Here is a 26,150-nt window from a genome sequence, read left to right as displayed (position 1 = left end):
GAAAGTAGGGGTGCATCTTGAGTGCTGGAGGGAGTTTGAGTCGGGCTTCCGCAGGGTTGATAATTTTGACTAACTGAAATACCTTGAATATACCTGGGTTCCAACTCACGAGTGTCTGTTTGGAGGGGAAGATCCTTGGAAGAAAGCCACACTTTCTGACCCAGGGTGAAGATAGGGACTGGTTTAGGATGTCTGTCCGCCAGGTTTGGTTCTACACAGCTGACTGGAGGAGGGCATTACAGGTTGCTTGCCAAGACTGGCAACACCCCTGCAGTTGGTCCTGGACAGACATTTGTTTATTGACTATTTTCCCCCCAATCTACAGATTGCTTCTTTATTCAACCTTCAAATATCAGTTTTTTTGGAAGCATGTAATGTTCGCAGGCAAAGGGAGTTAAATGTCCACTCAAAGTTCCTTTGTTTTTTTTCATGGTTTATTTCCCAAAAAGCAAGCAAACAAATGAAAGGAATCCTGCATGCCTCTCCCGCTCAGCTAAAAAACAGAACCCAACCCAAATGCATCATGGTCCTACATCTGCCATTCTACCTATATAACCTAAGGTACCTACAGCATTACCCCAAATTGCTGAGTTGTAATTTGACAAGTGGCCAGTTTGTACATATTCATATATCATTTTGAACAGATTACACACATAAATGAAGATAGATCATACTGTAATACATAAAAGTAGAAACAGTTGTAAGGTTAGATTGAATCCCACGACAGTAAACACAACACCTGAATAGCCAGCAGCTGCAGCACCAGCTGTTCATCCTTCAATTTAAGTTGCATTTAATATAAAACTTTCTGTATGTAAGATACATGCATTTGTTTAACAGTCCATTTAATTAGACACCTGACACCCATCATCAAGAGCTTCATATCTTCAAACTTAAAAAAACAGATCTTATATTCTGCTCACACAGTTGTTTAACTCTCGAATGTGGGCAGAGGTTGGTATTTGACCTTTGACATTTTGGTTTTGTACATGACCACAGCACTGATCATGCCGACAGCTGCAAGAAGACATCCAGCGATGAAGACCAGGTTCAGGTTCAGGTTCAGGTTCATCACTGGAGGAAAGAGAAGCATAATGTGAAACCACTCTCAAACACGGCAGGCGTGCTGCTCAGAAAACACTCCCTGTTCTCATTACCTGGACTTTCAGCACCTTCTGCTGATCTCTTTAAGCGGAGGGGACCCTGGGAAACCAGGTGCCTTGAAGTCTGGGTGACAACCTCTCTCTTTGCGATGTTGTGACCACCTGGCTGGGTGGAGTTGATGCATCCCTGTGCACACCTGGTGTTGGGGTTCCCTGCTTCACACATCATGACTGAACAGCTGATGTACACCTGAATACAGGACACGCTGTCATTTAGCAGACATACACTTCTCTTCTTGTCAAACAACTAAGATAAACAGCTGTCAGACCCCAAATAAAAGATGGTGCCTTGGGTCAAGCATGTCAGTTCTGGGTTTATTAAAGATACTGTTATGTTTTGGTCTATGTAATAGTTTTGCCCCTGTTTTGTCTTGTGTATTCACCTCTCCTCAGATTCTCCCCTCCCTGCTCGTTTGGTTTTGTCCTCCTCTCTGATTGTATACCCCCACCTTGATTACCTCCACCTTCTAGAGATTCCTGTTACCAACCACTGCCTGTTTACCCTTCAACCTGCCTCTGCCTGACCCCTGTCAGATTTGTTTGCCGGCTCTGTCTGATTAGGTATACTTGATCTTAAAGACTATTGCTTGCCTCGATCCTATGTCTATCTTGCTATGGAGTCCAAACCCTTGTGGTGATAGCCCTAGTCATGATAGATAGATAGATAGATAGATAGATAGATAGATAGATAGATAGATAGATAGATAGATAGATAGATAGATAGATAGAAGGAGGAAATTATAAATTCGACCTAGTAATTGAGGCCTAATCACAGAGACATTTACAGTCAGTTCTCCCAGTCTAACCATATAATCCATCCCTCACCTGGTTATTCTGACCGATGAACTTGAAGGCCTCCATGCTGAACTTGAACTGTGTTTGGTTGTCAGGGGTGTATCTTTGAATTGTCGAGTCCACGTTACACCTTAACAGAAAAAGGAAAAAATAAAACTTGGCAACCTCCTTATGCATTACAATCGATATCATTAAAGGGGCAGAGCAGAATAATATTCTATTGAAGGGATCTACATGATGGGGAAAAATTCTCATGTCCTCTCATACAGACCCAGACGCTACTCTTTTCCATATGAGGGCTTAAACTAGCCATCTACAGAGTAAAACGCATTAAAGTATTTAGTTCACCTGTCCATCCACTGTCTACAATTGGATGGATAGATGGAGTCTATAGTAGCAAACATGCATGACGGAAAAGCATTCGCACTCACATCCATGATGACATGCGATTTGTTATGTCCTCCGTTGCCACTAGAGGGTGTACTCACACGCACACTTACCCATTTTCAATGATGGTGTATTTTGGCCTGGAGTTTGGGTTGTCATATGGTGCAGCGGTGCAGGATTCCACAAACAGCTCGGTGTTGTTGATTGAAGAGGTGGCCTCGATCTGCATGAAAACCCTGCTCCCTATCTCGTACTCCAGAGGGTACAAATTTGGATCCACCATGGTTCTGAATGTGCTGTCAGGATAGAACTCGAACCCGTAGGTAAACTTGCCGTAGCCTTTCTCCCAGACCGTTACATTCGGCCTGTGCACGGTGAAGCTCTGTGACACATTTCCCTGTTTTGGGTACTGACAGCAGACCTGCACTTCCAGCAGGTGTTTCCTGGTGATCACATCCGTCCCTCTGTCAATGGTGGTGATTTCATTTGTGAAAATGAGGTTGTCATCATCTTCCTGTAGAATAAAATTCATATACCCGGTCATCATACTGCTGAGAAGAGAAGATCACATGAAACCAGCAAATGAACCTGCGTTACCTCGATCTGAGTGCCACAAGCGTTGAGGGGGATGACAGCGACGACATGAGTGCTGTTGGAGTGTCTCTGGAGGCTGCAGACGGTGTTGGTGGGGTCATTGAGTCGCAAATGATCCTCACTGAGTCGAGGGAATGAAGATTTCTCAATTTCTACTGTCATTGCGGACTCACTGCAGCTCACATAGGATTTAACTAGGGCAAAGACAAACATTATATTTGTCAATTATTTATACACATTATGCTGAAGAGCAGCTCAGGAATGGCTGAAAGAAAGTGACGAAGAGCTCAAAGCATCAACCTGGCCTGCAAATTCACCAGATCCCAATCATAATGATCCTGTACAGGCTGTGCCAGAACAGCTCTGATCCATGGAGGTCCCAACTCATAACCCACAGCATTTAAATGAACCGCTGCCAACATCCTGTTGCCCGACACCACGGGAAACCCCATATGTCCTGTGTCCAAAACTCGACGGGTCAGAGTTGAGTTAGAGGGATTGGACTCATTATCAATCAGCTTCGTGTCTGCGGAATGTGGAGGCCAGTTCAGTGCCTCAAGCTCTTTGTCCTGTTATCTGGAAGTTTTTATGGTTTGGAAGATTGCAATGCCCTGCTGGGGGGAACACTATCATCAGAGAGTACCACTGCCATGAGGGAGTGTACTTGGTAGGCAACAGTGTTATGGTGGGTGGTGTAAATCAAGTGGAAGGTTTCCTAGTTAATAGTTTTGAAGTGTTCCAGCTATTCCTGCATCCAATTGATGGTTTTGTTTCGTACTAAAGTAAACAGGACCACAGCACTTGAGTGCATGAGTCCAGGTCTTGCAGCTTTAAAAACTGTTCTCTCATGCACAGCACTTCATGTTTTAGTATATTGGGTGAAAACAAACCATTACAATTTTAGGTTTAGGTACAATTTTGCTGGTTCAAATCCCACTCTGGGCATGTTGAAGTGTCCTTGAGCAAGACACTGAACCCCACATTGCTCATCGGTGAGGGCCCTGCGATGAGTTGGCGACTTGTCCAGGGAGTACCCTGCCCTCGCCCTGACAAAATGTTGGTACTAAACACTTGAACTCACCTATTTGATCCACGACGTCCACCACAACACACCTCATCTCAGACTGGTAGATGCTCGACCTGGAAAGCATCAGTAAACAATGTTACAACATTTTAACTGAGGAGGATCAGTTTGTTTGGACTGACCTTGCTGGGACAGGTGGCAAATTCTTACATATTGCACTTTTAAAGTCATTATGATGTTTTTTGTCTCCTACTTACATGTAAAGTGACAGATGTGAAAATATTAAGTGACTGAAACCAGACTTTCCAGTCTTAACAGATTTTCCTCTGATTTAACCATTTAATGAATTACATTTTACTCTTTAAATCTTGGCAATTTGATAAGTTTTGCTTTTTTCGTAGCTTTCCCAATTTTCACTTTCTCTCGACTCTGAGCTCACCCTGCCATGGCTTCAACAGCAAAGCAGATTGAGAAATAATTTCCCAGTTCGTCCGTGATAGGTGTCCACCTAATGGCAAAATCACCATTTGTGGTCCTGTGCTTGCTGATATTCAAAGGCCCACTTATGATGATATCAATCACTCTGCATGAAAACAAAAGAAAGAAAACACAGACTTCTTTAATCTGATGTTATTTCACCTGCTGAAATTATAAAATTGTTTTCTCTGCCACATTGATCTCGTTGATTCTTACTTACGTTGCTGCCGAAGCTTGTGCTTTGACTTTTATCTCCAGTTCTTTGTTGATCTCTACCTGGATGCGTACTCCGTTTGCAGGTGTTGGGGGCAACAACCTTGGCAAGTAGAGCCCCTCCTGACATGATGGAGCAGATGGGTCCACTGGAGTTGAAAAAAAAAATCAAATCAAATTCAAAAACCAAATGCAATCATTCCACCACAATTTCCTGACAAAAGACAAAAGTAAACTGAATAATTCAAAAATTTGAAATGTCAATAATTAAAAAAATGAAGGTTCTAGTTAAGCTTTTCTGCCGCCTACCATTACATATGAGGGTGTTGCCTGAGCTGCAACGTGCACAAACATTTCCACTCAATGTCAAAGTCTTTATTTAAGATATTAAAGAATAAAGATTTGCTCATCAATAATTCAGTCAGAAAATTATGACAAATCCTGACTTACCCAAAAAAGAGAAATGCAAAGGTAGTTTACTGAGAGGGCCAGTGGTGCCAGGGTACGTTGTGGTTGTAGGGGCAGCTGTAGTTGTGGTTGTCTGCCACCACCACCACGGGTTTGTGGTTGGAGCTGCAGTTGTGGTTGTGGGGGCAGCCGTGGTTGTTGTTGTGGGGTAAGCGGTGGCTGTTGTTGTGGGGGAAGTTGTGGTTGTGGTTGTCTGCCACCACCACCATGAGGTTGTGGCTGGAGCTGTGGTTGTGGGGGCAGCTATAGTTGTGGTTGTGGGTGCAGCCATAGTTGTGGTTGGCTGCCACCACCATGAGGTTGTGGTTGGAACTGAGGTTGTCTGCCACCACCACCATGAGGTTGTGGGTGCAGCTGTGGTTGTTGCTTGTCTCTTTGCCCTCACAGGTAGTGGCGCCCTGTAGGACCGGGATCCATCATCGTAGGTCAGACTGATGCTCCTTTTTGGGAAGTCCTCCACAACCATCTCAAATCCATAAACACTGCTGTCAGCAGGGGCGGAGCGGTAGTTTAATGTGCAAGAGCCCTGCGGATGTGAGCAAGTACTAGTTAAGTTAGGCATCAATCAATTCATCAGTAACCAGTTTCCTCATACCTTGCACATGGATTTGTTGACTAACCTGATCTAAGTCGAAGCCTGAAGGTGAGGTGCACGAGCTGCATTCCACAGATCTGATGTTTCCATATCTGCATTGAACGTTGTCACCGTCAGGATCAAACGACGGCAGTTTGTATGTCCGTGGACAGTTCTGGGGCACGCTTGAATAGAAAACATTAACAGTTAATAACGATTTCTGCAAAGTGCGTCGGCCATATTGATAGTTAGGTACGGTGACACCGTGTGAACAAACTCCACATACAACTGCAGTAAAACCACAGCATTTTTAAACGGGAACGTATATGAATACACTACTGAACAATAGTAAACTTCTCTCCATTTTGCCTGTGCTCCAAGCCCCTCACTCTTTTGCCATATGACACAAAACATGTCATCTGAAGGATTTTTGAGCAGATGTTTGAACCACAGATTGTTGTTCTACATTTTGTACATGTAAATCCACAGATAAATAGTGTGTAGTCCAATCAGACGTCTTACCAAACACTAATTATCCTGCTGGCAGATCTTTTGGTTTGTAGACGCACTGTAGCAAACATTCTCGGTAACAATTTTTTAAGTCTATGTTTTGCTTTTAGCCCAATTATTTCAGTATTTTTGGACTTGATCTTAACAAAATTCTCTGGCTGTCACAATATATCTATTACGTACTAACACTGGGAGAGCAGCACTTCTCCCACAGGTTCTTCAGTAAAATTAGACTAGACTAGAGACTAGTGATTAGAGTTTAACTAATCGGTTTCATGCTCACTGCAGGGAACTTACCGTAGAAAAGGTAGAATGGCGATGTCTGGTGATCTGTTTGGTTTTCCAGTGTCAGATCTTGTTCCCAAATCCACAGAGGTCAGTTGAGACCAACTGCTTAAATGGTTTCGGTTTGAGACCCAACAGCAGCTGGATGTCCTGGTATGTGTGGAAACAATATTCTTGATTAATTGTGTGCAACTGGGTGACAGGTTTGACTATGATGAAGCTTCACAAACTTCTCTCAATAAATAAAGAACAGCAGCAATATTAATCTATCCATCCATCCATCCATCATCTTCCACGTTATCCGGGGCCAGGTCACAGGGACTGTTGCTTGAGCAGGGACACCCAGACTCCCCTCTCCCGGGACACTTCCTCCAGCTCTTCTGAGAAATCCCAAGGCATTCCCAGACCAGCCAAGTGACAAAGTCACTCCAGCGTGTCCTGGGTCTACCTCTGGGTCTCCTCCCAGCGAGACATGCCAGGAACACCTACCGAGGGAGGCATTCTGGGGGCATCCGAAACAGATGCCTGAGCCACCTCAGCTGACTCCTCTCAATGTGGAGGAGCAGCGGCTCTACTCTGAGCTCCTTCTGGGTGACAGAGCTCCTCACCCTATCTCTAAGGGAGCGCTCCGCCACCCTGCGGAAGAAACTCATTTCGGCCGCTTGTATCCGGGATCTTATTCTTTCGGTCATGACCCAAAGTTCATGGCCATAAGTGAGGGTAGGAATGTAGACTGACTGGTAAATCAAGAGCTTTGCCTTTTGGCTCAGCTCTCACTTCACCACAACAGACCGATACAATGACCGCATTACTGCGGCTGCTGCACTGATCTGCCTGTCAGTCTCATGCTCCAGCCTTCCCTCACTCGTGAACAAGAACCCAAGATACTTAAACTCCTCCACTTGAGGCAGGACGTCTCCCCCAACCCAGTGGGAGCAAGAGCCATGGCCTGGGACTTAGAGGTGCTGATCCAAGCCGCTTCACACTTGGCTGCAAACCGCCCCAGGACATGCTGGAGGTCCTGGCTCGAAGGAGCCAACAAGACCACATCATCCGCGAAAAGCAGAGATGAGATCCAGTGGCTCCCTAATCAGATCCCCTCCAGCCCATGGCTGCTCCTAGAAATTCTGTCCATAAAAATAATGAACAGAACCGGTGACAAAGGGCAGCCCTGCCGGAGTCCAACTTGCACTGGGAACAGGTCTGACTTACTGCCGGCAATACAAACCAAGCTCCTGCTGTGTTCGTACAGGGACCGTACAGCCCTAAGTAGAGGGCCTACAATCCTGTACTCCTGGAGCACCCCCCACAGAATGCCACATGGGAAACGGTCGAATGCTTTCTCCAAGTCCACTAAACACATGTGGACTGGTTGGGCAAACTCCCATGAACCCTCGAGCACCCTGCGGAGGGTATAGAGCTGGTCCAGTGTTCCACGGCCAGGACGAAAACCGCATTGTTCCTCCTCAATCCGAAGTTTGACTATCGGTCGAATTCTCCTCTCCAGTACCCTGGAATAGACTTTCCCAGGGAGGCTGAGGAGTGTGATTCCCCGATATTTGGAACACACCCCCCGGTCCCCCTTTTTGAATAGGGGAACCACTACCCCGGTCTGCCAGTCCAGAGGCACTGTCCCTGGCTGCCACACAATGCTGCAGAGACGCGTCAGCCAAGACAGCCCCACAACATCCAGAGACTTGAGGTTCTCAGGGCGGATCTCATCCACCCCCGGTGCTTTGGCACTGAGGAGCTTCCGAACTACCTCAGTGATTTCGCCTTGAGTGATAAATGAGTCACCCTCTGAGCCCCCAGCCTCTGCTTCCTCTATGGAAGGCGTGCCAGTGGGATTGAGGAGATCTTCAAAGTATATCTTCCACCGCCCGACAATATCCCCAGTTGTGGTCAACAGCTCCCCACCTCCACTGTGAACAGTGTTGGTGGAGGACTGCTTCCCTCTCCTGAGGTGCTGGATGGTTTGCCAGAATTTCTTCGAGGCTGACTGGTTGTCCTCCTCCATGGCCTCCCTGAACTTTTCCCAGACCCGAGTTTTTGCTTCCGCGACCACCCATGCTGCTGCGTGCTTGGCCTGCTGGTATCCGTCAGCTGCTTCAGGAGTCCCCCGAGCCAACCAGGCTCGATAGGACTCCTTCTTCAGCTTGACAACATCCCTTACATGGGGATTGCCGCCACAACAGGCACCGGAGACCTCACGGCCATAGCTCCAGATGGCCGCATCAACAATGGCAGTGGAAAACATGGTCCATTCAGACTCAGTGTCCCCAGCCTCCCTTGGGATCTGGTCAAAGCTGGTGGTGGGAGTTGGAAACCTCCCTGACAGAGGGTTCTGCCAGACGTTCCCAGCAGACCCTCACAATGCATTTGAGTCTGCCAGATCTGTCCAGCCTTCTCCCCTGCCAGCGGATCCAACTCACCACCAGGTGGTGATCAGTAGACAGCTCAACCTCTCTCATTACCCGAGTGACACACGGCTGGAGGTCAGATGATATGACTACAAAGTCGATCATTGACCTCCATCCTAGGGCATCCTGGTGCCAAGTGCACATATGGACACCCTTATGTTTGAACATGGTGTTTGTTATGACCAAACTGTGACTAGCACAGAAGTCCAGTAACAAAACATCATTCGAGTTCAGATCAGGAAGGCTGTGATTCCCAATCACACCCCTCTAGGTAACACTGTCGCTGCCCACGTGAGCGTTGAAGTCCCCCACTAGAACGATGGAGTCCCCGGATGGAGCACTCTCCAGTACCCCTCCCAGTGCTGTTTGGCCCATAAACCAAGACAACAGTGAGAGACCTATCCCCAACCCGAAAGCGCAGGGAAGCGATGATCTCGTTCACCGGGGTGAACTCCAACACATGGCAGCTGAGCTGGGGAGAGTCCAGCCTCTCTTAAGGAGTTTTGTTCCAGAGCCCAGACTGTGCATGGAGGTGAGCCCGACTATCTCTAGCTGGTACCGCTCAACCTCCCGCACTAGCTCAGGCTTTTCCCCCCCAAACGAGGTGACATTCCATGTCCCCATGGCTAGCGTCACCAGGATTGGGTCGTTGGGGCCCCCACCCATGACTGCCACACAAATCACACTGCACCAGCCCCCTCTGAACCCTCCTGCAGGTGGTGAGCCTACTGGAGGGCGGGCCCACGTCAGTCATTCAGGCTGTGCCTGGCCGGGTCCCGTGGGCAAAGACCCGGCTACCAGACGCTTGCCTGCGTGCCCCAACCCCATGTCTGGCTCCAGGGTGGGGTGGGGCCCCAGTGAAGCCATTCCGGGCAACATACGCTTCCTCATTGTTAATTCTATCATTGTTTTCAATATTAATCTGATTTAATGAAACAAAACACTCACTTCAAATTAAAAGGTTTGTCACTCGGGACGATTCTTGTTGAGACCGTCTCACTTTCGCACCATTGGCCGATATATTGTGGTGCACTGGTGCTTCTGTCGAGTGTGCCTCTCCGATAACTGGTTCTACTGCCACAGTTGCCGTTGTAACAATACCAGTTAAGTTCGTGATTACAAAAGGTAAAGGTTTCCCTGCTGCGAACGTCAATCTGTGGAAAAAGATGAGATTAAGCAATTGTGCAATTGGAGATGGTTGCTCAGCTGAAGCTACAGAACCGTTTTAAAATGACATTTCATTGTATTTCAAAAATATTATGTGATATGTTTTAACAAGGGGGTTTACAAAAGGTAGTAAGTTCACTTCCTGAGGTGGAAGGAGTTTCAGAAAACCTAGAACATATATTTATCATTTTTAAAAGTGTCATCATCATCATCATATAAAAAAATAAACAAAAATGAGAACAAAAAACAATGATAAAAATTCTGGTAAAAGAATATAAGATGCAATATAAGAAATAAAGATAAAAGCAGCCTATGTTACAGACAGAGGATCATAAATCAATAAATATCTATAATTTGACTTTTTTCCTTTAAATTCTGAGTGTAAAATCTGAATTAAAGTGTGTGTGTGTGTCATCATGACAAAAAGTGGTTTTGCAGAAAGGAAGGAACAAACACAGAGGCAGCTTTGAGCACTGAACATGAACATGCTGAAGGGAATAATGGCTGATGTTGTCTCTTCTTCAGATCACCTGTAGCTTCTTTATTAAAATACTAATACTAGAAGAAAGAAAATACTAAGAAACATTGAGGCACAGTTGCTTTACATGTTGTGCCAAAACCAAAAGACATTGGCTGTGAAAACTTGTAGACTAAAACTTTAAATGAACTTCCTTGAAAAGTGACAGAATATTGTAAGGTGCCTTTTGTATTCAAACAAGATCCATATCACTGGGATTGTTATTGTTTCAGAGAAGAAGATATTTATTAGAATTCTGATTTTCCTTCTGAGATAAATTCTGAATTCTAATTTTAGGCTCAGAATTCTAAAGATAAAAGTAACTTTTCAGACTGTTTTTTTTTTTCATGTTGCCAAAAAAGCCTAAAGGCCACTTTGTAAAATAAATTTGAGTTCTGATTATTATTTTTTTTTGTTCCAAGAGTTCTGCAGAAAAAAAAAAAAAAACATTTTTCTCCCATTCTTCACAGGTAGTCTTACCTCTCTCTTGCATAATAACAGCATTGATAATAATAATAATAATAATAATAATAATAATAATAATAATAATAATAATAAAGTGAACATATAAATTCACACGTTGTCTGTATTTCATGTTGTGTCTCATTTAAAGTTGAATCACTCACCCTGTGTGAGCCATCAGGGTTTTTCCCCTTGTAGGTGAAGGTCGAGGTTGCACCATAGTGATGTGATGCCGAGGCCAGCGAGACCAGGAGTGGCAGCAGCAGGATCACCAGTGTGGAGGCCATAATGCTGCAGACTCTCCTCTGTCTCTAAATTTGTCGCGTGCAGGGTTTTTATATATACCTGCTGGAGAAACTGACGAGCAGTCATGCAACTTAAAAAGGTAGGTCCACTATGTTTCAGAACAATAGTCCAGCTGAAAAACTGGTTTCATTAAACAAACAGACAGATTAAATTCAACATGTCTCAGTTTTCCCATGAATGAGAAACCTGTCTGATACCTTACTGTACAACAAGCAGGTTCTATACATCTCATTCAGAGGTGGAGGCAGAGGCATTTAGCGTTTTGTTTCTTTTCTGCTGTTTCTCTGCTCTGACCTGGGTGAGGGTTTGGACTTGAGATGTGAATGCTGATACAGGAATGAGCCCTGAAACCCAGAAATCAGTTTTACACGTCCAGAGTTTTTTAATTTAGTTGAACTGCTTGTTAATACTACCTAAAATCTAAAATCATTAATGTCCCACAGTTTAATTAAAATGCTCTTCCGTATGATGCAAAGTGTTAGCGGTTGCTAACAAGTGTCTAAATGAGACTACAAAGGTTGTCGAGGACATTAAACATCCTCACAGCAAATATGGAGACTCATCTACTCACTAGTCCATCTTTACAGGTCCACTTCAGTTACAAACTGTTCTAACTCTGACTTTACAACTTGTACATCTGTTTTTTGTTTTTTTTTAAACTGTATAGTAATTGTGCATTTGTCTACAAAATTACGTCATCCCTGCAGCATCAAATGGTTACAAATATTTTAGCTGAACAATGTCCCTTTTATATTCAGTCCAGTTAATTTCAACTGGAGACCATCCAGTGATGGGATTACTGCATCATGATGCGATAACTCAGCACTCATTGGTCAGATCCTCCCTTCTTCTAACTAGGAACATTTGTCCCACCTACACATCTGTAAGTTTTCATGACTACATCTTGCAAAACGGTGACGTTACTGCACTGAAAAAATCTGTCCACAGATTGACAAATAGCTTGCAAAACAACTGCGTTTGTGGTCATTCTACCCCCCTCATCTTACAGCCTGATCTTCATTTAGATCTCACCTATACGTCTGTACAGCTTCATGATTGTATCTTGCACAGATGTGATGCTATTGTGTCACAGACAGACGTCCAATGGCTCAATTCTCCCTTCCAACATTTAGTGTCCAGGTGCCCTTGCTCGGACCACACCCATCTTGTATTTCTGCCTATATTTTGATCTCAGCTGCACACCTGGCAAGTTTCATCGCTGCATCATGCATAGCTTTGATGCTATCAGGACAGATCTGGCAAAGTATTCCATCCACTTTTGTTGTAGTTTCCAGGTGTACAACTGGTGTGTCCAGGATCACATTTTACCATCATCACCTGCACAACCCAGTTTTAGGGCTTTGTTGTTGTACTAAGCCTGTGCTAAATACCCATTGTTAGTCTAAAACCAACAAGGAAGTGAATGCACACATACCTCAGAGTTTAATTGTGATAAAGAGCATGATTATATGGAATTACAGTAAGCAGGGTGAGGACAGGCGATGTTCCATGACGCCTGAATACAGTTTGTACAACTTCTCTCAAACTGAAAGAGAAACTAAGACTTCATTGCGCAAATGAGACTTGGTCAAACACCAGGTTTGGTACAATATTTCTTTTCTAGAAGTCCAAATCCATCCAAATTAAACTTAGCATATACATACATTCAATAGTTTATGTCACGCATCATTTTCACCCTACATACATTGATATTGCATCAATATTTAAGTTTCATATGTAAGAATAAAATGTCAACTATCAAATATCAGCATTTCAACTGACAACATATTAACACTTAAAATGTAGCTTTAATAACAATCTTGAACATTAGCTGAGGTCAGAGACTAAAGTGTGACAAACTTGAGCATTTTCATTACGACAACCCTCATTTTTCCACATCGTTCATTTGGTTCAGGGAAACGAGCCAGTGAAAGCTACTGAAGTTTGATCCGAGGCAAAACAAACATTTCAAGTTCACAATGAATATAAACAACACGGGTTATTAATCACTCTGCCTCCGACACTTGTATGATGACAGTTATTAATTTTACAAAGACAGATGAAGCACACAAGAAAGAAAGAAGTTTCTCAACAGAGGCTCTTCGGGCCCTTCATGAGCAGTTCTTCCTGCCATCGGGGGGAAACCGTTGCTAACTTAGGTGGGTGTGATTGGACTGCGTCAGTGTTTGGGTATGTGATGTGAGTCAAGTGGTATCAACATGAATGTCAGTGTTTCACAGCAGTACATAGTTGAAATGTAACTTTATCGTCTTGTTTCAATGCTGTCAGTGGTTGTAATGTGTGTCAGCTGATGAGTGACAGGTTATAGTTGGTGTGGGTAACTTGATGGAGGTTGAAGATGCAGATTTCTGCAAAGAAGGGTTCCATATGCTCCACGACTGCTAGGTGGTCAAAGCAGAAGCGGACTGTGTTGGGTAATTAATGTGTCAGGTTTTCTCAACTCCTTCTAACCACTAACTTACCAACAGCTCTGGTGGGCTGCCAACTCAAAGTGTCTGAAGCATCCTCCAGAGTCACCTCCCACACTTTTAAATTGAATGTCTACCAAAGGCAACCCACACATCCTTTGTTGGTCTACAAGGTTACCCAGGTAAACTGAACCTGACCAAATTAGAAGCAGCTCAGGATGTCTTTGTTTTCCTCAACAAAGGCCAACTTTTGCAGACAATGCTGCAGCAGGTGTGATCTCCTGTCTGGATTAAAAGGCAGGGCCACTGAGTTCAGCTGGAAACAATCACACAGCCATGGGTGTCAAATGTTCTAACTTAGAAGAAGTTATATCTGATGCCAGGAAAATGCAAGAAAAACAGTGATCAGACCAGTTTGTCTTCTTAGTAACTTCACACATTGTTGTGATTGCATTTGTCAGAGGTTATGTTTTCACACATGTTTGGTAGTTTTTCAGCAGGATTACACAAAACCTACTAAACATATTTTCACAAAACTTGGATGAAAGATGGGTCTCGGTCCAGAATAGACCCCATTAATATTTTGGTCCTTCAACTATCTGGATGAAGGTATAGATCAAGGAACTATTCTTCTCAGTTTCTTTAAACTTTAGAAATAGTGTGTTTTTAAACACCTTTTTGTTAATTTCTTGGGGAATAATGAATAATCATGTGCATCCAAATAAAATCAGGATCTAGAATTTTTGATTATTTGATCTGATATTGGATTAGGCTTGATTGAACTGAAGGGGACTGTTGGCAAAGGTATGCACTCTGCTGATCCTCCCACCTGACATGCTGCCAACCGATCCACCAGAGCACCAACTAGATATCAGTCCACCTAGATGGAGTGAAGTGCAGAAAACAGTGCACAGGGCAATGGCCTCATCAGCCCCAGGCCCCAATGGAGTCTTGTACAGGCTCTACAAGAATCCTCCAGATGCAAGAAGTGCTGCACTTCCTCTGGAAGCTCATGAAGGTTGTATGGCAAAACCAGGAGTTACCAACATGCTGGTGGAGGGCTGGAGGAATCCTTACCCCAAAGGAAAAGTACTCATCAGTCGTTCAGGCAAAGCCCACATGCCTCCTCTGCCAAACCCCAGCAACACTCAAGCACAACTTGGTGGGCTACAAGACCAGTTTAACTCAAAGACGTTACACCCGGCGGCACAACCAGGTGTTGCGCTGTCTTGCAGCAGTGCTGGAAGGTCGACGGGCGAGTGTGAACACCCTCCCTCCTTCCTCCTCCCACTGGCCGACAATGATATTCATCCAGGAAGGCGAGGGCCCAGCCAGACTCTCAGCCTCAAAACCAGATGCTGGATGGCTATGCAGGGCATGCGACTGGAAGCTGTTGGCAGACTTAGGCCAGAGGCTCTGCTTCCCAGCTGAGATCGCGTAGACAAGTCTCGGACCAGACCTCTTACTATGGACGGCCTCACTCCAGCTCGTCTACATCATTGAGATCAGAGTGCCCTGGGAGGATGCAGTGGGGGAGGCCTTCAAACTGAAAAAAAGCTGAGAAAGCCAAGCTGGCAGCTGATGCACAAGATCGAGGCAGGACAGCATAGGTCCGACCGGTGGAAGTGGGCCCCATCGGTAGACAGTGCCAGGCCTGTCCAGAGCTGCAGAAAAGGGGAGTCAGTGGCTGTGGATGAAAAGACGTCACCTAGTCCCTCACGTGAGCAGATGGCATCTAAGGGGTGAGCCTTGGACGCCAGGATCCACCGCTGAACCCTCTGGAGGTGTCACGGGCCTATCAGCAATGATGAAAGAGGGTGCCCCCTTGATACCCCGGAGGATGCCATCTCTCACTTGACCATCGCACAGAGGCTCTTAGCAACTTGGCTCAAGTATGCAACTAGGGATATTAACATCTAGTCCTACAAAACAGATCCAACTAGATTGATACTTTTATTGTTGATTGTTCTTAAGTAACTTTACATCAGAATTCTAGATGAGCTGTTTGATATGTTACAGTGGGGTTTTGCTCTAGACCCAAATGCAGAGATCGAAGGCAGGAAGTCAGGGTGTAAAGGAATTTATTTTTGCAATAGCCTGAGGATGATAAGCTGATGAGAAACAGGTGTGCCTTTCCGCTGGTCCAAACACCGCTGCTACGCCCACAGACAAACACACAGGGAAAGGAGCAGGGGAGTAGAGGGGGCTCGGCCGGGGGGCTCAGTGGGCTCGAGGAAACAAGTTTAAGCAAGGGCAAATGAAAGTAGGGGTGCATCTTGAGTGCTGGAGGGAGTTTGAGTCGGGCTTCCGCAGGGTTGATAATTTTGACTAACTGAAATACCTTGAATATACCTGGGTTCCAACTCACGAGTGTCTGTTTGGAGGGGAAGATCCTTGGAAGAAAGCCACACTTTCTGACCCAGGGTGAAGATAGGGACTGGTTTAGGATGTCTGTCCGCCAGGTTTGGTTCTACACAGCTGACTGGAGGAGGGCATTACAGGTTGCTTGCCAAGACTGGCAACACCCCTGCAGTTGGTCCTGGACAGACATTTGTTTATTGACTATTTTCCCCCCAATCTACAGATTGCTTCTTTATTCAACCTTCAAATATCAGTTTTTTTGGAAGCATGTAATGTTCGCAGGCAAAGGGAGTTAAATGTCCACTCAAAGTTCCTTTGTTTTTTTTCATGGTTTATTTCCCAAAAAGCAAGCAAACAAATGAAAGGAATCCTGCATGCCTCTCCCGCTCAGCTAAAAAACAGAACCCAACCCAAATGCATCATGGTCCTACATCTGCCATTCTACCTATATAACCTAAGGTACCTACAGCATTACCCCAAATTGCTGAGTTGTAATTTGACAAGTGGCCAGTTTGTACATATTCATATATCATTTTGAACAGATTACACACATAAATGAAGATAGATCATACTGTAATACATAAAAGTAGAAACAGTTGTAAGGTTAGATTGAATCCCATGACAGTAAACACAACACCTGAATAGCCAGCAGCTGCAGCACCAGCTGTTCATCCTTCAATTTAAGTTGCATTTAATATAAAACTTTCTGTATGTAAGATACATGCATTTGTTTAACAGTCCATTTAATTAGACACCTGACACCCATCATCAAGAGCTTCATATCTTCAAACTTAAAAAAACAGATCTTATATTCTGCTCACACAGTTGTTTAACTCTCGAATGTGGGCAGAGGTTGGTATTTGACCTTTGACATTTTGGTTTTGTACATGACCACAGCACTGATCATGCCGACAGCTGCAAGAAGACATCCAGCGATGAAGACCAGGTTCAGGTTCAGGTTCAGGTTCATCACTGGAGGAAAGAGAAGCATAATGTGAAACCACTCTCAAACACGGCAGGCGTGCTGCTCAGAAAACACTCCCTGTTCTCATTACCTGGACTTTCAGCACCTTCTGCTGATCTCTTTAAGCGGAGGGGACCCTGGGAAACCAGGTGCCTTGAAGTCTGGGTGACAACCTCTCTCTTTGCGATGTTGTGACCACCTGGCTGGGTGGAGTTGATGCATCCCTGTGCACACCTGGTGTTGGGGTTCCCTGCTTCACACATCATGACTGAACAGCTGATGTACACCTGAATACAGGACACGCTGTCATTTAGCAGACATACACTTCTCTTCTTGTCAAACAACTAAGATAAACAGCTGTCAGACCCCAAATAAAAGATGGTGCCTTGGGTCAAGCATGTCAGTTCTGGGTTTATTAAAGATACTGTTATGTTTTGGTCTATGTAATAGTTTTGCCCCTGTTTTGTCTTGTGTATTCACCTCTCCTCAGATTCTCCCCTCCCTGCTCGTTTGGTTTTGTCCTCCTCTCTGATTGTATACCCCCACCTTGATTACCTCCACCTTCTAGAGATTCCTGTTACCAACCACTGCCTGTTTACCCTTCAACCTGCCTCTGCCTGACCCCTGTCAGATTTGTTTGCCGGCTCTGTCTGATTAGGTATACTTGATCTTAAAGACTATTGCTTGCCTCGATCCTATGTCTATCTTGCTATGGAGTCCAAACCCTTGTGGTGATAGCCCTAGTCATGATAGATAGATAGATAGATAGATAGATAGATAGATAGATAGATAGACAGATAGATAGATAGATAGATAGATAGATAGATAGATAGATAGATAGATAGATAGATAGATAGATAGACAGATAGATAGATAGATAGATAGATAGATAGATAGATAGATAGATAGATAGATAGAAGGAGGAAATTATAAATTCGACCTAGTAATTGAGGCCTAATCACAGAGACATTTACAGTCAGTTCTCCCAGTCTAACCATATAATCCATCCCTCACCTGGTTATTCTGACCGATGAACTTGAAGGCCTCCATGCTGAACTTGAACTGTGTTTGGTTGTCAGGGGTGTATCTTTGAATTGTCGAGTCCACGTTACACCTTAACAGAAAAAGGAAAAAATAAAACTTGACAACCTCCTTATGCCTTACAATCGATATCATTAAAGGGGCAGAGCAGAATAATATTCTATTGAAGGGATCTACATGATGAGGAAAAATTCTCATGTCCTCCCATACAGACCCAGACGCTACTCTTTTCCATATGAGGGCTTAAACTAGCCATCTATAGAGTAAAAAGCATTAAAGTATTTAGTTCACCTGTCCATCCACTGTCTACAATTGGATGGATAGATGGAGTCTATAGTAGCAAACATGCATGACGGAAAAGCATTCGCACTCACATCCATGATGACATGCGATTTGTTATGTCCTCCGTTGCCACTAGAGGGTGTACTCACACTCATACTTACCCATTTTCAATGATGGTGTATTTTGGCCTGGAGTTTGGGTTGTCATATGGTGCAGCGGTGCAGGATTCCACAAACAGCTCGGTGTTGTTGATTGAAGAGGTGGCCTCGATCTGCATGAAAACCCTGCTCCCTATCTCGTACTCCAGAGGGTACAAATTTGGATCCACCATGGTTCTGAATGTGCTGTCAGGATAGAACTCGAACCCGTAGGTAAACTTGCCGTAGCCTTTCTCCCAGACCGTTACGTTCGGCCTGTGCACGGTGAAGCTCTGTGACACATTTCCCCGTTTTGGGTACTGACAGCAGACCTGCACTTCCAGCAGGTGTTTCCTGGTGATCACATCCGTCCCTCTGTCAATGGTGGTGATTTCATTTGTGAAAATGAGGTTGTCATCATCTTCCTGTAGAATAAAATTCATATACCCGGTCATCATACTGCTGAGAAGAGAAGATCACATGAAACCAGCAAATGAACCTGAGTTACCTCGATCTGAGTGCCACAAGCGTTGAGGGGGATGACAGCGACGACATGAGTGCTGTTGGAGTGTCTCTGGAGGCTGCAGACGGTGTTGGTGGGGTCATTGAGTCGCAAATGATCCTCACTGAGTCGAGGGAATGAAGATTTCTCAATTTCTACTGTCATTGCGGACTCACTGCAGCTCACATAGGATTTAACTAGGGCAAAGACAAACATTATATTTGTCAATTATTTATACACGTTATGCTGAAGAGCAGCTCAGGAATGGCTGAAAGAAAGTGACGAAGAGTTCAAAGCATCAACCGGACCTCCAAATTCACCAGATCCCAATCATAATGATCCTGTACAGGCTGTGCCAGAACAGCTCTGATCCATGGAGGTCCCAACTCATAACCCACAGCATTTAAATGAACCGCTGCCAACATCCTGTTGCCGGACACCACGAGAAACCCCATATGTCCTGTGTCCAAAACTCGATGGGTCAGAGTTGAGTTAGAGGGATCGGACTCATTATCAATCAGCTTCGTGTCTGCGGAATGTGGAGGCCAGTTCAGTGCCTCAAACTCTTTGTCCTGTTATCTGGAATTTTTGTAGTTTGCAAGATTGCAATGCTCGGCTGAGGGGAACACTATCATCAGAGAGTACCACTGCCATGAGGGAGTGTACTTGGTAGGCAACAGTGTTATGGTGGGTGCTGTAAATCAAGTGGAAGGTTTTGTAGTTAGTAGTTTTGAAGTGTTCCAACCCTCAGCTGTTGCCAGTAAAGACGAGTTATTGCTTTTCTGGTAATCCTGCATCCAATTGATGGTTTTGTATCGTAGCAAAGATAACAGGAACACAGCACTTAACATGAGTCCAGGTCTTGCAGTTTCAAAAACTGTTCTCTCATGCACAACAGTTACACTGCCATTATTTGATGCTTTAACACAATGTTTAGCATGTGTTAGCACATTGGGTGAAAACAAACCATTACAATTTTAGTTACACAACAAAATGTTGGTACTAAACACTTGAACTCACCTATTTGATCCACGACGTCCACCACAACACACCTCATCTCAGACTGGTAGATGCTCGACCTGGAAAGCATCAGTAAACAATGTTGCAACATTTTAACTGAGGAGGATCAGTTTGTTTGGACTGACCTTGCTGAGACAGGTGGCAAATTCTTACATATTGCACCTTTGAAGTCATTATGTTTGTTTTTGTCTACTAACTTTACTTACATGTAAAGTGACAGATGTGAAAATATTAAGTGACTGAAACCAGACTTTCCAGTCTTAACAGGTTTTCCTCTGATTTAACCATTTAATGAATTACATTTTACTCTTTAAATCTTGGCAATTTGATAAGTTTTGTTTTTTTCGTAGCTTTCCTAATTTTCACTTTCTCTCGACTCTGAGCTCACCCTGCCATGGCTTCAACAGCAAAGCAGATTGAGAAATAATTTCCCAGTTCGTCCGTGATAGGTGTCCACCTAATGGCAAAATCGCCGTTTGTGGTCCTGTGCTTGCTGATATTCAAGGGCCCACTTATGATGATATCAATCACTCTGCATGAAAACAAAAGAAAGAAAACACAGACTTCTTTAATCTGATGTTATTTCACCTGCTGAAATTATAAAATTGTTTTCTCTGCCACATTGATCTCGTTGATTCTTACTTACGTTGCTGCCGAAGCTTGTGCTTTGACTTTTATCTCCAGTTCTTTGTTGATCTCTGCCTGGATGCGTACTCCATTTGCAGGTGTTGGGGGCAACAACCTTGGCAAGTAGAGCCCCTCCTGACATGATGGAGCAGATGGGTCCACTGGAGTTGAAACAAATCAAATCAAATTTAAAAAACAAAAGCAATTGTTCCACTACAGTTTCTTGACCAAGACAAAAGTAAACTGAAAATTTACAATATAAAAATTGTCAATAATTTAAAAAATGAAGTGTCTGGTTTAGCTTTTCTGGTGACCACCATGTGTAACATTACATATGAGGAAGTTGCCTGAGCTGCAACATTCATAAATGTTTCCACTCAATGTCTTTAATATATTAAAGAATAAAGATGTGCACATTAATGATATAGTTAGAAAATTATTAGAAGTGAAACATGACTTACCCAGAAAAGAGAAATGCAAAGGTAGTTTACTGAGAGGATTATTGGCGCCAGTGTATGTTGTGGTTGTTGGGGTAGCTGTGGTTGTCTGCCACCACCACCATGAGGTTGTGGTTGGAGTTGTGGTTGTGGTTGTGGGTGCAGCCGTAGTTGTGGTTGTCTGCCACCACCACCATGAGGTTGTGGTTGGAGTTGTGGTTGTGGGTGCAGCTGTAGTTGTGGTTGGCTGCCACCACCATGAGGTTGTGGTTGGAACTGTGGTTGTCTGCCACCACCACCATGAGGTTGTGGTTGGAGTTGTGGTTGTGGGTGCAGCTGTAGTTGTGGTTGGCTGCCACCACCATGAGGTTGTGGTTGGAACTGTGGTTGTCTGCCACCACCACCATGAGGTTGTGGGTGCAGCTGTGGTTGTTGCTTGTCTCTTTGCCCTCACAGGTAGTGGCGCCCTGTAGGACCGGGATCCATCATCGTAGGTCAGACTGATGCTCCTTTTTGGGAAGTCCTCCACAACCATCTCAAATCCATAAACTCTGCTGTCAGCAGGGGCGGAGAGGTAGTTTAATGTGCAAGAGCCCTGCGGATGTGAGCAAGTACTAGTTAAGTTAGGCATCAATCAATTCATCAATAATCAGTTTCCTCATACCTTGTTTATGAATTTGTTGACTAACCTGATCTAAGTCGAAGCCTGAAGGTGAGGTGCACGAGCTGCACTCCACAGATCTGATGTTTCCATATCTGCATTGAACGCTGTCACGGTCAGGATCAAACGATGGTAGTTTGTATGTCCGTGGACAGTTCTGGGGCACGCTTGAATAGAAAACATTAACAGTTAGTAACAGTCTTTTGCAAAGTGGGTTGGCCACGTTGACAGTTTGGTACAGTGACACCGCATGAACAAACTACACACAGAACTGCAGTAAAAATCAGAAATGGGAACTTGGTTGAATACACAACTGGACAATGGTAAACTTCTCTCCATCTTGCCCACAGACCCCCACTCTTTTGCCAAATGACACAATATATACACGTGTATGTACTTCCTCCTACTGTTTTCTGAACATTTTGATGTTAATAAAATATAGTAGATTAGTTATAGTTATAATATTAGGTATAGTTATAAATATATTTGCTGTTCTTTGTTTTGATTTCATGTTCAAAATGAATATATCAACCAAATCAATCAAAGCCAGTCATTTTTATGTGACATTTTGTAAATGATTCTGCTGGAAGATCTTTTGGTCTGTAGGAAACATTCCCGGTAACAATGTTTGCAGTCTACGTTTTGCTTTCAGCCCAGTTATTCCAGGACATCTCCCACAGGTTCCCACAAAATTAGACTAGACTAGAGACTAGTGATCAGAGTTTAACTGATCTGTTTCACCCTCACTGCAGGGAACTTACCGTAGGAGAGGAAGAATGGCGATGTCTGGTGATCTGTTTGGTTTTCCAGTGTCAGATCTTGTTCCCAAATCCACAGAGGTCAGTTGAGACCAACTGTTTAAACCGTTTCGGGTTTGGACCCAACAGCAGCTGGATGTCCTGGTATGTGTGGAAACAATGTTCTTGATTAATTATGTGCAACTGGGAGACTTAAAGCAGGTTTGACTATGATGAAGCTTCACAAACTTCACTCAATAAATAAAGAACAGCAGCAACAATATTAATCTGATTTAATGAAACACAAAACTCACTTCAAATTAAAAGGTTTGTCACTCGTGACTCTTCTTGTTGAGACCGTTTCAGTTTCGCACCATTGGCCAATATATTGTGGTGCATTGGTGCTGCTGTCGAGTGTGCCTCTCCGATAACTGGTGCTACTGCCACAGTTGCCATTGTAACAATACCAGTTAAGTTCGTGATTGCAAAAGGTAAAGGTTTCCCTGCTGCGAACGTCAATCTGTGGAACATAGATGAGATTAATCAATTGTGCAGTTGGAGAACCCTGTTTTAAAATGACATTGCATTATATTTCAAGAGGGTTTATGAGAGGTCATAACTTCACTGCCTAAGGTGCAAGGAGTCAATTTCAGAAAACCTAGAACATTTATTCATCATTGTAAAAAGTTTCAGCGTCATCATCAAAATGGTGACCAGTGAGCTCCTTCTTCATCTTAGGGAAGAGGTGGTAGTCTGATGGGGTCAAATCAGGTGAGCTGGGCAGGTGGATGAGTTCAGATCTGTATTATGGATGGAAGCCATCAGCACTGTGGACTGTGGGGCTGACTTCCAATTTTCAATTCTCCAGTTGTGATTCGTTACATTAAGACAAAAATCACTTTTTTCTCAAAAATGTGTTTTTTCTTTGAGTTCAAAGTCTGAATTCAAGTGTGTGTGTGTGTGTGTGTGTGTGTGTGTGTGTGTGTGTGTGTGCATATGTGTCATCATGACAAAATGTGGTTCTGCAGACACCATGTGTTGTAGGAACAACACAGAGCAGCTTTGAACACTGAACATGAACATATGATCATGCTGAAGGTTTATGATGATGGCTGGTGTTATCTGAGATTCTTTATCAACATACTAAACACAAGAGTATAATTCATAATAATTAAGCACTCATAGAACAATCCATATTATTTTTTGCTGTTTCTGTCTTCTGTCTTTTCCTGGTATTGCATGTTGCACCAAAAACAAGAGACATCAGCTGTAAAAACTTTTATATATTTTAAATAACTTCCTTGAAAAGTGACAGAATATTTTAGGTTCTTTGGTATGCAAACAAGATCTGTATCAGTGGGATTTTTATTGTTTCAGAGAGAAAGATATTCATCAGAATTTCCTCAGAGAGAAAGTTTGAATTCTGACTTTAGGCTCAGAAATCTGCAGATCTTTTTTTTTTTCATTTTCCATAGGATAAAAAAGACTCAAGGCTGTTTTGAAAAATGGTCTTAATTCGCTTCTGCAGAATAACAACAATAACAACAACAACAACAACAACAACAACAATAATAATAATAATAATAATAATAATAATAATAATAATAATAATAATAATAATAATAATAATAATAATAATAATAATAATGGGTTAGGGTTAATAATATAGATAAAGTGAACATATAAATCCACATGTTGTCTGTATTTCATGTTGTGTCTCATTTAAAGTTGAATCACTCACCCTGTGTGAGCCATCAGGGTTTTTCCCCTTGTAGGTGAAGGTCGAGGTTGCACCATAGTGATGTGATGCCGAGGCCAGCGAGACCAGGAGCGGCAGCAGCAGGATCACCAGTGTGGAGGCCATGATGCTGCAGACTCTCCTCTGTCTTCAGATTTGTCATCTGCAGGGTGTTTATATATACCTGCTGGAGAAACTGATGAGCAGTCATGCGGGTTAAAAAGATATGTGGACCCGTGGTCCAGCTGCAAAACTGGTTTCATCAAACAAACAGACTGATTAAAATCAAAATGTCTCAGTTTTCCCATAAATGAGAAACCTGTCTGATACCTCATTGTATAACGAGCAGGTAATCTACATCTCATCTATCAGAGGTGGAGGCAGAGGCATTTAGCTTTTTGTTTCTGTTCTGCTCTGACCTGGGTGAGGGTTAGGACTTGAATACAGTGATGCCCAGAAATCAGTTTTGCACGTCCAGTTCCATCGTCTCAAAGTCTGAGTTTTTTTTATTTGGTTGAACTGTCTGAAATAAGGTGTGTGGCTACCACAAATTATTTACATGTTCTGTTCTCCAACATAAACTTATCACTAGATGTCCCACAGTTTTGAAGCTCTTCACGTCCTCACAGCAACACGGAGACTCATCTACTCACTAGTCCGTCTTTACAGGCCACTTTAGTTCCACACTGTTCTAACTCTGACTTTACAACTTGTACGTCAGTTTATAGAAAACCTGGATAGTAATTGTGCAGTAAGACTCTTAGTGGTGGAGACGTTTCAGTCATGTGACCGTGATGTCGTCTGTATTAGCTTCTTACTGCTACACAGTTAGTTTCAGAAATCACAAAGTGGTGTTCATCTGAGACGATTATCTTGGTGAAAAAAACATGGAAGCATCATAAACTTGTGTTTCTGTTTAATTTCTGCAATAAACTCACCAGGGTGAGTTTACAACCTGCAGCCTCAAATGGTTACAAATATTTTAGCTGAACAATGTCCCTTTTATACTCAGTCCAATTCATTTCAACTGGAGACCATCCAGTGATGGGATTACTGCATCATGACGCGATAACTCAGCACTCATTGGTCAGATCCTCCCTTCTTCAGACTAGGAACATTTGTCCCACCTACACATCTGTAAGTTTTCATGACTACATCTTGCAAAACGGTGACGTTACTGCACTGAAAAAATCTGTCCACAGATTGACAAATAGCTTGCAAAACAACTGCGTTTGTGGTCATTCTACCCCCCTCATCTTACAGCCTGATCTTCATTTAGATCTCACCTATACGTCTGTACAGCTTCATGATTGTATCTTGCACAGATGTGATGCTATTGTGTCACAGACAGACGTCCAATGGCTCAATTCTCCCTTCCAACATTTAGTGTCCAGGTGCCCTTGCTCGGACCACACCCATCTTGTATTTCTGCCTATATTTTGATCTCAGCTGCACACCTGGCAAGTTTCATCGCTGCATCATGCATAGCTTTGATGCTATCAGGACAGATCTGGCAAAGTATTCCATCCACTTTTGTTGTAGTTTCCAGGTGTACAACTGGTGTGTCCAGGATCACATTTTACCATCATCACCTGCACAACCCAGTTTTAGGGCTTTGTTGTTGTACTAAGCCTGTGCTAAATACCCATTGTTAGTCTAAAACCAACAAGGAAGTGAATGCACACATACCTCAGAGTTTAATTGTGATAAAGAGCATGATTATATGGAATTACAGTAAGCAGGGTGAGGACAGGCGATGTTCCATGACGCCTGAATACAGTTTGTACAACTTCTCTCAAACTGAAAGAGAAACTAAGACTTCATTGCGCAAATGAGACTTGGTCAAACACCA

General features: G+C 43.6%; 2 protein-coding genes and 1 long non-coding RNA gene across 5 annotated transcripts; 1 reads left to right on the top strand and 2 right to left on the bottom strand.

The window, feature by feature from the left end:
• Positions 1-416: 416 nt before the first annotated feature.
• On the bottom strand, positions 417-11,420 carry LOC119018696 (CUB and zona pellucida-like domain-containing protein 1). Of its 2 annotated transcripts, none has more exons than XM_037096557.1 (13): positions 11,221-11,420; positions 9,859-10,064; positions 6,503-6,640; positions 5,742-5,880; positions 5,104-5,647; positions 4,661-4,802; positions 4,403-4,546; positions 4,021-4,079; positions 2,943-3,133; positions 2,459-2,859; positions 1,989-2,088; positions 1,158-1,353; positions 417-1,074 (listed from the first exon to the last, which is right to left on the bottom strand). In XM_037096557.1, exons 1-13 carry the CDS (start codon positions 11,341-11,343, stop codon positions 932-934), a joined length of 2,526 nt encoding a protein of 841 aa, XP_036952452.1. In that variant the 5' UTR covers positions 11,344-11,420; the 3' UTR covers positions 417-931. The 2 variants fall into 2 exon arrangements, with proteins under 2 accessions (XP_036952452.1, XP_036952453.1); XM_037096558.1 differs by lacking the exon at positions 11,221-11,420 and adding an exon at positions 10,534-10,538.
• LOC119018698 lies at positions 11,004-16,608 on the top strand. Its single transcript, XR_005074835.1, has 3 exons — positions 11,004-11,064; positions 11,238-11,441; positions 16,500-16,608. It is a non-coding gene; the product is annotated as an uncharacterized LOC119018698 (long non-coding RNA).
• LOC119018695 lies at positions 16,467-24,435 on the bottom strand. Of its 2 annotated transcripts, XM_037096556.1 has the most exons (14): positions 24,302-24,435; positions 22,875-23,080; positions 22,585-22,722; positions 21,852-21,990; positions 21,339-21,757; positions 21,187-21,266; positions 20,745-20,886; positions 20,487-20,630; positions 20,099-20,157; positions 19,085-19,275; positions 18,601-19,001; positions 18,131-18,230; positions 17,208-17,403; positions 16,467-17,124 (listed from the first exon to the last, which is right to left on the bottom strand). In XM_037096556.1, exons 1-14 carry the CDS (start codon positions 24,422-24,424, stop codon positions 16,982-16,984), a joined length of 2,481 nt encoding a protein of 826 aa, XP_036952451.1. In that variant the 5' UTR covers positions 24,425-24,435; the 3' UTR covers positions 16,467-16,981. The 2 variants fall into 2 exon arrangements, with proteins under 2 accessions (XP_036952451.1, XP_036952450.1); XM_037096555.1 differs by having other exon boundaries at positions 21,187-21,757.
• Between the last annotated feature and the right edge of the window lie 1,715 nt (positions 24,436-26,150).

The sequence above is a fragment of the Acanthopagrus latus genome, chromosome 4, assembly GCF_904848185.1.
Source record: "Acanthopagrus latus isolate v.2019 chromosome 4, fAcaLat1.1, whole genome shotgun sequence".
NCBI classification, from domain to species: Eukaryota; Metazoa; Chordata; class Actinopteri; order Spariformes; family Sparidae; genus Acanthopagrus; species Acanthopagrus latus.
Note: the sequence above shows the minus strand (reverse complement) of the source record. Positions and strands in the feature narration are given on the sequence as shown.